Source organism: Notothenia coriiceps, unplaced genomic scaffold (assembly GCF_000735185.1).
Source record: "Notothenia coriiceps isolate Sejong01 unplaced genomic scaffold, NC01 NC01_scaffold00022123, whole genome shotgun sequence".
NCBI classification, from domain to species: Eukaryota; Metazoa; Chordata; class Actinopteri; order Perciformes; family Nototheniidae; genus Notothenia; species Notothenia coriiceps.
In genome coordinates, this window is record NW_011354824.1 from 12,541 (window position 1) to 26,591 (window position 14,051).

A 14,051-nucleotide genomic window follows, 5' to 3' on the forward strand; every position below is an offset into this window, starting at 1 on the left:
AAATGCATGCGGGTCATTTTTGACCCACTTATGGAAGCTTGGGGTAGTAATGCAAAAACTACAATTTCTTAAAATGTAAATACAAAATTAGAATGGCATGATATCCAAAACATGTTTTTTGAGGAATAGCTGGAATATGAAATGATAAAAAAATTTAATTAAAAGATACTTCAAGAAAACCACCTCACCCGGTCAAAAAAGACCCACTTATGCATCTAAGGGTTGATACATGGCTCATGTTTTATCATTGCACATCTTGTTTTATGCATAGGAGGACAGGTACATGGACAAGGACAACAACTTGCATGGTTATTAAAGGCTCGTGTTTAAAAACGACTAGTGTCCTTTCAATTAAGTTGTTCTGTTTCGCTAATAGCACAGAGCAGATTTGTATCCATGGCTTAAAGCCCACAAGGTCCTTACGCATGGTTGAGGAAGCAAAGGTTAAAGCATGCACCAGAACTGACCTCCAGCATTTGTATGCTCTACATTTATCTCCTTAAGGCCTTATAAAAATTCATGCTGTCCATGCAAAAACAACAGCTCTTAAAAGACGCAACTCTCAGCTTTCTCAATTTTCTCCGAGCCTCTCAAAGGCAAGAAAGACGATACCCATTTGGGGCTCATTGGAGCAAATCAGAATTGTCAGCAGTGTGGGTTTTTACCTTTTAAACGGAGAAGATGGATAGATAATCACCACATGCCATTCTGGGGGCCAATTACACAGCTTTGTGTGAAATTGGAAAACCTGTTCTCTCAGAGCTCTAATGGATGTTCTGGTCATTAGTTATTTGAGAGTCTTCTCTGGCTGTAATCAAACGTGAAACATCGCGTTAAGCGCCCATAAAAGAACAGCTGCCTCTCTAAGTGACCTTCTGTTTAAGAGAACCCAACTGTCAAGCCGTGTGGCGTTTTGCGACAATTATTATGTGTGTCGCCATAAAATCAGCTCTTATTTCTCCTCTTTTTGCAGTGGTTGCATCTCATTTTAATGTCTTGCTCTTGGTTGTATTTACTTTTCTGGGTCTGTTGGTTGGCTGTGTGCTGTCATATGTTATTCACAAGGCAGATGCATAGTTTAGCCATCTGCTGTCTATGAGATATATCTCTTGACTGTGGGTTTCATTTTAATTGAAAAACAAATGATTGAACTTAAGGAACACAGAAACCATTTTGCTGATGTTTCTTTCCCTCTGTTTCACTTCAGGTGACCATATTTCTTGCCAGCAAGGCCCGCCTCCTCTGCCACCTGCCCCGCCCCCACACAAGCAGCATCCGTCCATCACGTCCCTGAGTCGAAGCTCACTGGCCAATCAGAGGAGCCCGAGCCCGCCGCCATCAGCCGGCCTGGCGACCGACTTGCAGAGTACGGCGGAATGCGTCCAGCTGCAGGACAGCTGGGTCCTGGGCAGCAATGTGGCCCTGGAGAGCAGGTGAGAGACCCCGATGTCCTACAACAGCGTGGAATATTCATTTCCAGGTGTTATCATGAGGCCACTTCTACTGACTCAGAAAACACAATGATGTGAAATAAATGAGCGGCGGCCAAGTTGCTGTTTGAAATGTTCATTTTAATTTCATGTCAGTTAAAGTTTCATTATCATTTTGCATTTTAATTTTAATTGGGCTCCAGAATTTTAAGCATTTTACATTTGGAAATTGTTGAAGGAACCACTAGCTATAATTGCATTTCACACACACACACACACACACACACACACACACACACACACACACACACACACACACACACACACACACACACACACCATTTTTTTTTAAAGATATTGGCCCGTACCCAAAAAACTCAGTCGTGATTGTACCAGCTGTGTTATTTTCTTGACAGAGATAAATTACAGCTTTATAATAATGCTTGTTCTTTTGTGGCTATACCATACCTTTACCGCTTGTACTGCATGCTAAGGTTTTAGGTTTCACACAGTAGTTGTCACACATCATTGGCAGGAGGAAGCTCGGTATTAAATAGTGTGAACCTCAGCACATGTTAATACCTAGCAGTGACACTTCTTGCTGTTTGCTGAAAAGAAACGCTGGAAAGCTCAGCATGCATGAGGCTTGTATTCCACATCAGAGCTTGTGAGTGGATCGGAGCACAAGGAATTTGGTAGGAGCGAATAATAACAAAAAAAAAGTTGGAGCATCGCCTGATCTCCTGCTGCATCATACTCCAATTTCACTCTGGTGCCTCGCGCTCACAACATGATTTCTATAGCCTTCCCATGACAACCATCAAACTGCTACTGTTTAAAACACTTAGGATGATTTTTTTAATGTTTTTAATGCTACCCCTCTAAAAATAGGTGTGTGAAAAAAAGACAATTCGCTCCAGGATTTTAGATAATTAAATGTGGCAGATTGCAGGCATATTTTAAGGACTAAACCTCATCAGGATAAATTACATGACTAAAATTGTGCATGCCATAATATAATCCCCACTGAGTTTGACAAACATCATTTTTTGTACCTCTTTTGAGAATACTTTTTTCATAGTCGTATCACTTCATTGTGAGTGAATACAATTAAGGGCTGATTACTGAATGAGATCTACCTGCAGTCAATGGTAGAGGATGAATAGAATGAACTATGTGCATATCAGAGAGCTTGCCAGTTCAAGTCAGGGAGGCTATAACTTCACAAAGAACTTTGTAAGGGCATTGTCGGTTATATCCGAATTTGCTGTGCGAGATACTACTTTGTCATAAGAGCTACTGCCAAGTGTTCCTCCTGAAACATCAGTTACATCTCCCTTAATCAGCGTGCTCAAACTATCCTGACTAATGAAGTGTGGTACATTGCGCTCTGACTCAATATGGCCTCGAGTAGATGATTGCATTCTAGCCTGATATTTCTTTGGCACAGCGTACCCGTTCTGAGGCTCGGATGAATGTAAACTTTGCATTTCAATTGTGGCAGCATAAAGCAACAACCTCTTATGATCCGACTGAATGAATCGGGATATGAATTGACAGTTTAACTTTCTACGGAAGACGTGGTGATTGAATACTAACCGTGCGATGACCTTGAGCTGTCTTAGCTGTATCGACAGAACAGTATGTGCGCACCTATCATCAGCGGAGGCATAAATCACTATCACCACAGAGGACTCTAAATCAAGTGCTTGTCAGTGGGTGGGAACTGAGGCCGTTGCGAACCAACAGGGGCAAAAAAGGGAAGACCCGGTTCACCACGTAATTGCAGATGTCAAGAAAAACACTAGGTTGGGAAATGTAAACAGAAGCTCCAGAAAGTATTTATTAGGAAGCCTTCAGGGGGTTTTGTCCAGCACATAGTGGCCTCAGGTACTACCACAGGGATGTGAATCTCTTTTCCACATTGACATGGATTTCATTTCTTACGCAGCAAGGGTGTCACATGTGCAGTCAGTAAATTATTCTCTACTAGACACTTGATTAAAAAAAGTGTCAAATATAAATCCCAGTGTTATGATCTTGTTTAATATATTTCCTTTGACATGACCTCCTTGAAAATAAAGCACTACGTTGACAGCATTAGCTACTTTTACAGCAATTAGCAGTAATTAATTATGTGTGTGCAACCTCCCATAAAAGTGCTAGTCTTCAAAGCAGGAGTGTGCTAATTTGACTCAATACCAACTAGCTTTCACTGTGAGTAGCTTTCAGTGTTCTTTCAAATGAGTGAAGTGCTGCACTCAGGAACTTCCACTGTAACTACTGTTCATTATTTTATTCTGATTGAATAAAGTCACTGATCCCACTGTGATCATACTGTCAGAGCTGTGTTAAGACATCCGAGTTTGATTTTGGTTCATTTACTCTGAGTTAAAAAATATACAGCATAATACCGCGAAAGTAAAGCCGTCTTTTACAACTCGGAAAAACACTTTAAGTGGTATTTCAGTGATACAAATGACGAGTCAATACTTTTTTGTACTGTAACATTATACATGTACACAAAGCATAGCAATTCTGAAGAATATTTAAGGACCAAAAGATATCCTGTTTTTTATCACCATAACAAATGCAAGGTTTGCACTTCAGCTGATTCTATGAAATGATTCTACTTCAGCTTTGACTCTGCTTTGTTCTTACCAATACCACTCCATTCAAATGGCTAAATTAGTCGGCAACAGAGCAGTGATGCTTGCTGCTCGTTGCTATTCTCAAGTGCATAAGAGACAATCAGATCTTAAAGTGTGTGGAGTACTTTTAATAAACCCCTCAGGTATCACTTACTAACCACTTGGATTCACTGAAATAGTTTTTTGAGATATTTTCAATTAGAACTATTCCATTGAATTTCATTATGAAATGAATTGCCATTTCCCCCCCACGAGACCAATGCACATATACGGTAATTATTCTTGAGCAGTGCTTAGTCCTTTGTTTAAGATCGACTTTACCAGTATGTGTGAAATAAATATTTTGTACGCCCTTTATGGAGCAAAATATAAGCTGTATAATAAGTGCTCCACTGGATAAGATACAGGTACGCTCTTACAGTACATATGTATGTCCTTCATAGCCTACTTCAGCATTTCTTTCCCTCTTAGATTCAATGAGATTCTGCCAGTGAAGTCCTTATGACATTTCAGATTCTTCAGAGCCTTTTTGAAGACCTGCCCAGCCACACGTTGCAGTTATAAATGTGCTGCCAATCCCCGTTGGATTCATGCGTCAAGGGAGTCCTTTTGTGAAATGAAATGATGTCTCGGCTCTAAAATCAGCATGTGGTGCAGTGTCCCACAGACAGTACCTTTTCCTGATAGAATATGTGTTGGAATTGTTCTCTGGGGTGACAAAAATAATAGCAGAGGTAATCCAAGTTGGATTGTGTGTCTTTGTGTGTGTCTGTGTAGTTGTTTGTGTGGGGTGTCCATGAAAATCATGAGTCAGGCACTCGTGCTTCACATCAAAGGTGGAAAATGTAACTTTTTTTCCCCACACGAGTGATGGTGTTAGGATCGCGCACCAGGTCTGATTAGTCATGTGTAAGATACTGGCCAACTAGCCTTCTAGAATAGAGAGGCGCTCACAGTGATGGCTGGTTACCTGCCAAAAATGGATGGTGGTGTAGACAAAGTGGTAATCCTCAAGATGTATTTGTTTCCTTTTTTTCTTGCGTGTGTTTTCCTTTTCATTTATTATGCCAACATATTTTAGTGCCAAGCACACATTTCATATGTATGTGGTGATTCCTGAGCTCTTCAATATTTTCCTCTTATTATGAGCTACTGCATTAGCTGCGGCTGCTGCTGGCAATACAAAGGACATCTGGTCTTGATGCCAAATATTAATTACACTGCAATCTGAGTTTTTTTTTTTATTTGAACTGTATTGTCATGCTATATCTTATATATTTTATTTAAGTGTATTTGAAGTGTACTAAGTATTATGTTCGTAACCTGTATTTAAATCAGGCTTTATAATTATTTGAGTGACCGAGATCATGTAAGTGTATTTCAAGTGTACTATCTATTAATTTATTGAGCTGTACTTAAATCAGGTTTTAAAATTGTTTGACTGATAGAGATCATGCAATGTTATTATTTGTTTGTTGATTGTTATGAACCACCCTGAGGAGCACAGATCGAAATGAGCTATTAGCTATAATATTGCATCTCTTCTCTTTGCTGAGATTAATGTATTTGTATGCATGGTCCTTCTATAAATACATATATATATATATATATATATTTATGTCAGCAAATGTAAAAGCTTACACGAAAAGATGATGGATATGGTTAGTAGACTAAATAGTGATATGCACAAAACATGGTAAACATTACAAATGTAACCTACAGCTTACATACACTTCAACTAAATTGGCCATCAGGATTTAGCCCCGGAAAATCTCAGAAGGTAGACTTAAAGATCATCTTAAATGTATGTGCATGAGAGCTGAGCTCCACTTATGTCAAACTGAATCAATCTCGTTAAATATAAAAAATTCAATGTGCAAACAATCTGAGCACTCTGAGAGAGCGACTCAAGATGGCACCATGCTGATCTCCGTGGGCAGGACGTCAAAGAAAACCTTGTCGGGACTGAAATACTGTCGCCCGGGTGCCGAGCTAGCTGTACTAGAATAGCACCTACTAGTAGGCCTCCTGGTGGGAGGGCAGGTGGCGATATGGGGGATGGCGACGGCAGCATGTGTGAAAACGAACCACCGCGACGCCGGACACATCTGTAGTCTTTTTTCAGCCACGGATGAAAGCCGTCGGATTTTTCCAGCGCTCACCTTGAAATGCTAATGCTAACACAGAATTTAAGCTAATAGGCAGATTACATATTCCAAGGGCTTCGATTCCCATTGTTTCTAGTGTGCTCTCTCAACCTTTCAGCTCTTGCTTAGCCGTAGACAAATCCACCCACTCAATGTTTAGTCTTTTGTCCTCTGTGAGGATGTTTTCAAATGTCATCCCGATGACAAGCAATGTTGTGAGAGCAGAGGAGAGCCGGCTCGCTGCTGCTTTTGTGTTGCATGCTTCTCAATGGGACAGACAGGCGCGCACACAAATGCACTGCGATCACACTGACAGCCGGCCATTCATTTGCTCTCTTTCCCTCAGTCTCACACTCTTTTGATTGTCTATTTTCCTTCTCTCTCCCTCACACTCAAAGCACACCACTTTGCTATCACAAGAGCTGGCTGGATTAGCATAGTAATGTGCCTTGTTGCATCACACTGGCTGTAATCAATTAGCCGGTCATCCACTGTGTATAGCTGCAGACATTTACACTGGTCTGCTGTTGGTTAATCATGTCCAACAGCATCATTTCCAGACTCCTCAGACTGCTATTAGGAAAAAAAAGCCGACATGAAAAACATAAACAACAGAATTACATAAAGGACAAATTAAATAAATCTCCAAAGCCGAATGTTCTGTCTATAAAGTTGGTACGCACGTGATTTTAATGTTACTTTACTTGTACAAAGCAAAAGTGATTTACAGTAAATGACTGCAGAATAGCTGAGTTTTAAACCAACCTAAGCATGCCATATGTTTCTGGTGATAATATGTGCTTTCAAGTTGTTCAAGTAACTACATTGTGAAAATACTCTATTTAATGATTTATTGTATATATATATATATTTTAAATGTTGCTCTTAACAGCGTGTCTCACTTTGCCCTTAATGTAGTATGTTTTCAAATTAAACTCCCACATGTTTCTTTGATGTTAATGTAGTTCAGGCGTCTTTGACTTAAAGCCCATGAGAATGTTGTTTACAAACACTGTTGCATAAATAAGATCCAGGTGGATTTAAGACCTTTTTATTTACAGGGAAAACCGTCGCCACATCATCTCAGCAACTTGCAATTGGTAGTCACCTTCCTCAAATAGACTACATACACACAAACATGAACTCACACCCTCACGTCCATTTCTGTCCACCTCATCAGATTGCATCCACTTACACTTAACTCCCTAGATAGCGCAGGCTGTTTGCCCATGTGTCTGACTATACGTCCGCCGCCTCCAACGTTGTGCAAGTTCTGACCTCAATTCATACCCAACTGCACATTAAGAATTCTCCCGCAGCAACAGTACAGATTGTTCCAGATTGAAGAATCTGAACTTTTCCCAGCTTGCAGACGCCCCTCATCATTGTCATTCCAGCGGTGTCATGCTGTAACCTTTAACTGGAATCTGTCCACAACATCACGTGTCAATCGGAGCATCAAGGAGCCAGACGATCCAAATCTGACATTTGTTCTTTTTGTCAAGAATTGATCAGAGCAGATTTTAGCTCAGATATATCCTCACAGGAGACAGGAGGTGGCTGGAGAATCAGTGGCAGGGCTGAAATACGAGCAATGCATTATGGTGTAGGTTTACGATGTGCCCTTTGTAAAACAAACCTGTTAAAACGATTTCAAAAATATCGAATTACCACCTTCCCTGTGCATGTTTTTGGACGGCTAATATTGATAATTCTTCAGAAACAACATTTTGTCTAACTCAGAGAATACTAATGAAACAGTTTAAGCCATTTGGGCCATCGTTCCTATCAAATAATCAGGAAAACTGTAACGACTAAGTGCCATTACATGGATTTTCAGTGCTTAACTGCTCAGCTTTAGATTATGCACCCAATTAGCTTCTTTAGTACAGATTCACTGTTAGGATTAAAAAGCTGTAACAAAATGAACATAGAGGCTTCACAGTTGCCGCACAAATAATTGATGAGCAAACACTACTTTATCAATTTATTGGTTTATTTAAATATCTGGTGTTCATGGCAATCCCCTCCTCTGGGAATTGAAAAACGTTGGATTAGGCTTTTAGCAGAAATGACAGAGTGCAAGAGCAAGAAAGTAGCCTTGCTTTTCCTGGCCAATTTGTTGCACTTAACCAAACTTTATTTAACCCCCAAATGTTCCATTCAATATATTTCTGCGGGGCTGCTGGTAGTGCTCATTTTAAGAAATCAGGAACATCTTTCAAAAGTGGATACAAGTCCTAACATTTTCCTCCTAGGTAGTTATTTTAAAAAGCCTGTAAGCCACTCACAATCCAAGAAGGCATCGATTTTCAAGAAAGCCACTAATAACGGCTTGGAATTGTGATTTCTTTCACTTGCCATATATTAATGCTCTTGGTGTTAAAACATACATTTTTGACCATCAATTCAGAAGTCAGGAATTACTCAGAAGCTTATTTTTTCACACTATCTATCCAAGCCTTACAATCAAAAAAATCATTGATGAAGGTATTTTGGAGTGTTTAAGGCCCCGGCCCCACGAGGACGCATACGGCTAAACGCATAGGATTAACGCAAACGCAATCGCAAAAAAGCTTCCGTCCACACGCAATATTCGACGGATAGTGTCTGTCACGAGACAGCTCCGTTTAGCTCCAACAGCTGGAAAAGCTGCAGTACATAGCAGGAGCCTGTACGTGGCGCTGTAACTTCCTCCACAAAAGCAGCGAAGAAGCATGGTTGTCATGGTTGCCCTTCTGTTTATTTTCCGCGGTGGGGGCCGATGGAACCGGGCAGAGTTTTTCGCCAGTCAACGTGTATTACAGTTTAAATCTTTCGGACACAATTATAAAAGTGCCGGTCAAAGGTCTTCTTTGTTATTTATTGAGCATTAAAACAAATGAATAACGAATCTATAGAATATAATAATAAAATGCACGGAGCCTCTCTTTTTCCTCCCTCTCTTCGGACAGCGTCAGTGTCTGTCTCATGCAGCAGCTGATCCAGTAATGAGTGCCGGCCGACAGTACAAATACACATATCTATAACTAGTTTAGTTAGTTTGAGAGGTAATTAAAATAGCTAAGGGTGATGATCTGACTTGAAGTGTGTGTTTTGCGCCGTTCACCGCTGCATCACAGCGGGAGGAGCCGCAGGTGAGCAGAGCTGCGTGTCTCCGTCCTGTCAGATTAGACTTCACTCGCGTTTATGTCCATATCGAGAGAAAGATAAATAATCTGAATTCAGTATGCAGTTTACTTTGACGCGGGGGTGAGCAGCAGAGGTGGGGAGAGGCGGGGCTATTTCATCATTATCACAAAATGATCGTATAGGGCGCACAAACGGAGCCGTTGGACCCCCCAGAGCGTTGCGTATGCCGTTCTATCCACCTTGGGACCCGTTATCGTTTCCGCAGTTGTTTACTGTCATATTCGGTCGTCCTCGTGTGGCCGAACGGTCTATATGACACTAAACAGTAACGCAAACGACCGTTTTCGTCCTCGTGGGGCCGGGGCCTAAGAGTGTAGTAGCAGAGGTAGTACTTGTGACATCATGGTGTTCAGTGACGGCTATATAACAGAGGCTAACCTCAACGTTTTTAAATGTAAATTTGACTTTTCTATAGTCAAAACAATATAATTCAATACCAAAGTCACAGAAATTGATGCAATGGTATAAATTAGTGGGTAAAATGCTTTTTCCTTTCAATTCAAGTGGCTAATGGGCTTTCTTGTTGAATATTGGTATGATGGTGAATAATTATAAATGAATAACAAAAGATTAGAACGATAATGAAGCTTTATTATCTGAGAAAGAGTCAATACTGTTGGCAATTTCATTTATTTTTTAAATGGAGAAAGCGGAGACATGAAATTCTGCAATTCTGGTGCGAAGTAGTATTTGCAATGCATGGTCAATCTGTCCAATTTCCCCTGCCGTCCCCATAAGCCTACAGGCATTTGGGTATTAATCTCTAAGTAGTGGCAAGAGTGGCAACAAGGCTTAATTCATTTACTTAAGAGCTTTTCACGTGGGGTTTAAAAGTTAATAGGACGATCGCTCTGTAGTGCATTTGATTAAACCCTCTTAATTACCCCAGGTATAATGGGCTATTAGCAAAGGCCCCGTTGTAAAAGGGCAAGTGGGAGATGATTGTTTTTATGAGGTACTTTTTGTTCACCTTTTCGAATGTCAGGATTGAGCTAAATATTAGAATTAAATCCAGTCCCTCTTGCAGTGTGATACACACGGATGTGCCTGGTGTTAAATGGTTAAATGTTTTTGCTTTGAGCTATTGAGCATAGCTTTGGAACAGGAGCAAATTGAGGTTATGCATCCAGCTAGAAAATTGTTTTAAGTTGGACATACAGTACAGTACATGGAGCATTGCATCTTTTGGGATGCTGATTTAATCCATACCCGTTTTCTCCTATTTCTTCTTTTCCCCTATGCAGGCATTTTCTTTTTAAAACGGGCACAGGAACAACACCTTTCTTTGGCACAGCCGCCCCCGGGTACACCATGGCTACAGGGACGGTTTACTCCACACCGGCTCGACCTCTGCCCAGACACAGCCTCTCCAGAGGAGCTTTCAAGTTCAAGAAGTCGCCGAAACACTGCTCCTGGAAGTGCACTGCCCTGGTCGCCGTGGGGATCGCTGTGGTTCTGTCCATCGTCCTCTGCTACTGCATAGGTAAGGGTGAGTTTGGATGTTTTAAAGATATTTTGAAATCAATATGCATGAGGAGAATGAATGATCTGTAACACAGCCAAATGACAACATTAGAAAAACAGTGCCAGATTATTCGACAATATTATGTTAATAAGGGCTACAGATCAGCTAGTTTTGTCTGTTTGGCCACACAGACATTTTCCTAGTCAGAAATATAGTGTTGAAACAAAATGATAGATGCAGATTTGACTACTTGAGAATCCCTGAAGCTTTGCATTTGCCCTTGAGAGCAAAAACATTCAGACTTTTGATATGAGACTGATGACATGCTCACAAATAACATTCAGTCGCCACATATTTATTTATTAGACATATGCGCCAAAGGGTGTTGGCCGCAGCAATGAAAAAAAAACTAAAACAATTAATACAGCTTGAAAAGGAAAATGCCAAAACCATAAACCATGCCATTTGAATAGTTAGCATTCAGAACTGAACGTCTTCCCATCCTGATTTGCAATTTGTTTATAAAGACTAATGAGTGAATGACTTGGACGTGCTGTCAAGGCGTTGACACTTTGATTTGGACCGACCTCAAAGTAATTTAAAAGCTGCTCTGCTTTTGATTCTCTTCATGTCTCAATAATACACACTGATTTACTTTCTCACTTTTACCCACACGCTCTCCCCAACTCCTCATTTGTACGGTTGACAACACGTTAGCAACAGTTCAAGGCCACACTCCTACCAGCTTTCAAAATTGCATCCTACACAAGTAGCAATTTAAAAGTCTTCTCTTTTCCTCCTCACATTGCAAGACTTCAGTCCCTGCTCGTGCTTGGAAGCAGTTCAGGGGGTGAAAATATTATCTTTAAACTGCTCATATTACCAGATATTCCATGCTGAACAGGTCCACAAATAGGGGCTTAGACCAGAACTTTGATTCTCTGGAGGGGCAATTCAAGGAAATATCAGCCTGTATTTCCGAGCCTGGCATGAGGATATTTTTTTGTAGAAGGCGTCGGTGTGTTAACACTATTAGATTCATATGGTATCCAATGTGTACACCTTGGTATTGTGCATTTGAAACCATCTAAACCATCTAAACATCTAAACCAAATTTACTGTACACCGAAGCTTTGGTAGGAACATTTCACTGTGCACTTGTTAGGCGCGTTCACACCAAGTACTTTTCCCCCAAAGGTTCCTGAGAACTACAATTTAGTTGCATTCACACCAAAAAGTCCCAGGAACTAAATTAATTCTAGAGAACCTTTTTTACCCCCTTTTCAGTCCCTGTTAGAGAGCAGGGACTTTCGTGGGAGAAAAAGGTTCCTGTGTCTGATTGGCTGGGCGGAATGCAAACCACGCCCCGTCAAACTCCCAAAAACGTTTGTGAAGCTGCTGGGAGTCCAAGCAGCTTCTACTGAAGCCAGTCCCTAACTCCGGGGACTTCCGGCCGGGGATTTTGGGTGGCAGTATACGCCGTGAAGTTGTTTGCGGCCTGCCAGTAAACCCAAAGCAGAAGAAGGAGAAGTGGCGTCAGCGGCTTCATTTGCCTAATCCACCCCCAGGAACTAATTTCCGGTGTGAACGCGATCTGTACTTAGTTCATGAGAACTAAAGAGTTCTCAGGAACCTTTGTGGGAAAAGTACTTGGTGTGAACGCGCCTATTGTCTGATTTGAAGGTGCAACACACACTTGTCAGCCCAAGTGCATGAAAACCAGCAGATTTTGTGCAAGTGGCAACATATTTATTTAGGTTGTAGGGAGAGTAAACCTGACTCCATTATCTGCGCCCGGCATTAGACAATCTTTAGACATGTCATTCGGTCAAAGGGAACAAATGATAGACAAGCTCCCTAGAGCGAATGTAGCCGCTTAATCTGTATGAAGTTTGATCGCTGCCAGGAGTATTTCTATTTCATTGCTTTTTCCTTTTGGCAGAAATTGAAGATGTCCTGATATGATTCAGTAGCGTCTGTCTGACTAAGCTCTCGGTCCGATATGCAGACATGGCCCGAGTGCAGTTTCCAACAAGACATTCCTGTCTGTTTCTTTTTGACAGGCTGCTGTGCATCATCCCCAGACTTTGGATCCCCAGTTCATAGAATTTATGTCCTCAGGGGTTTCTGCTCTAACACAAGCAGGGCTGTTCAAATTGCCAGCACAGATGGCAGCTTCAAAATGAAACAGTTGAGGAGCTCTTATAACAAAGGAAACAGTAGCAAACACTTGATCTTAAAAGAAGACCTTGGTCCACAAAGCCTTTGTTGTGCTTCAACCAAGACTTGCTTAAGACTCTGTTAAACAGGAAATGCTTTTATCTCGGCCAGGAAGATAAACTAATGCTCATCCTCCCCCCCCACCGCCCCACGCCCCATCCGTTGGGCATTATTTCCTATGAGAAGACTTTCGGATGTTTGTTTTTTACAGCGTGTGTCAAAGCTGACTTCTTGCTAACCTTTAGAATCTCGACCAGAGCAATAAACCTGTTACAGATTCATGTCTCCTCATGCCCTCCCTTGTCATCCAAGCCCTTAATCTTTACACTGTGCCTGTCTCCCTCAGAGGATATATAAGTATTCAGCATGCTTGGAGGCAGAGGAAATGTGACACAGTTGTATAAGGAGAAATATGAGGTTGTTGGGAAGATCCTATAACCAGTGTTTTATTGGGAGATGGATAGGGGAGTGCTCTCTTGGAGGATAGGTCATAAATGTGCTATATCAATATTCACAATGGCCTATTGACTTAACAGTTTTGTACTTGTTTTCATTCATGATGCCATAAAATTAGTATGGATATAAACATACATTTACATCTTAGTCGCTCCTCTGTGTGTAGGGATCAGTTGCTATTTTTATGACAGCTAGTGGCAGATCTGCTCAGTTTACACAGGGAAAAGGAGCCGAACCCCTAATTTGTTCAGCTGTTGTCACTAACATTTGTAGCAGATTGGATTCATTCACAACATGTTCATCTCGACATTTACTAACTTGTTTAATTGTAGACCTGTAGGTTGTTTGGGAATTGTATCTTTGGCCTGATTCCACAGTTTGTTCCTGGTGCTCCATCTCCTACGGTGTGTGTTTGCATGTGTTAGTGTGCCTGAGTGTGTGTGAGTTAAACAGATGCAGCCCCAGTGCCACTTGCCTCAGGTGTCTGAGA

The 14,051-nt window shown here is 41.2% G+C and overlaps 1 protein-coding gene across 1 annotated transcript in view; it reads left to right on the plus strand.

Annotated features, from left to right (window-relative positions):
• Positions 1 to 1,207: 1,207 nt before the first annotated feature.
• The window catches only part of si:dkey-237h12.3 (teneurin-3), a gene marked incomplete at its 5' end in the record, with an annotated part of 86,638 nt that continues 73,794 nt past the window's right edge, over positions 1,208 to 14,051 (plus strand). Inside the window, 2 exons of the mRNA XM_010780708.1 lie at positions 1,208 to 1,433; positions 10,665 to 10,903. Coding sequence (XP_010779010.1) covers positions 1,208 to 1,433; positions 10,665 to 10,903 — 465 coding nt within the window. The remainder of the gene's footprint in view (positions 1,434 to 10,664; positions 10,904 to 14,051) is intronic.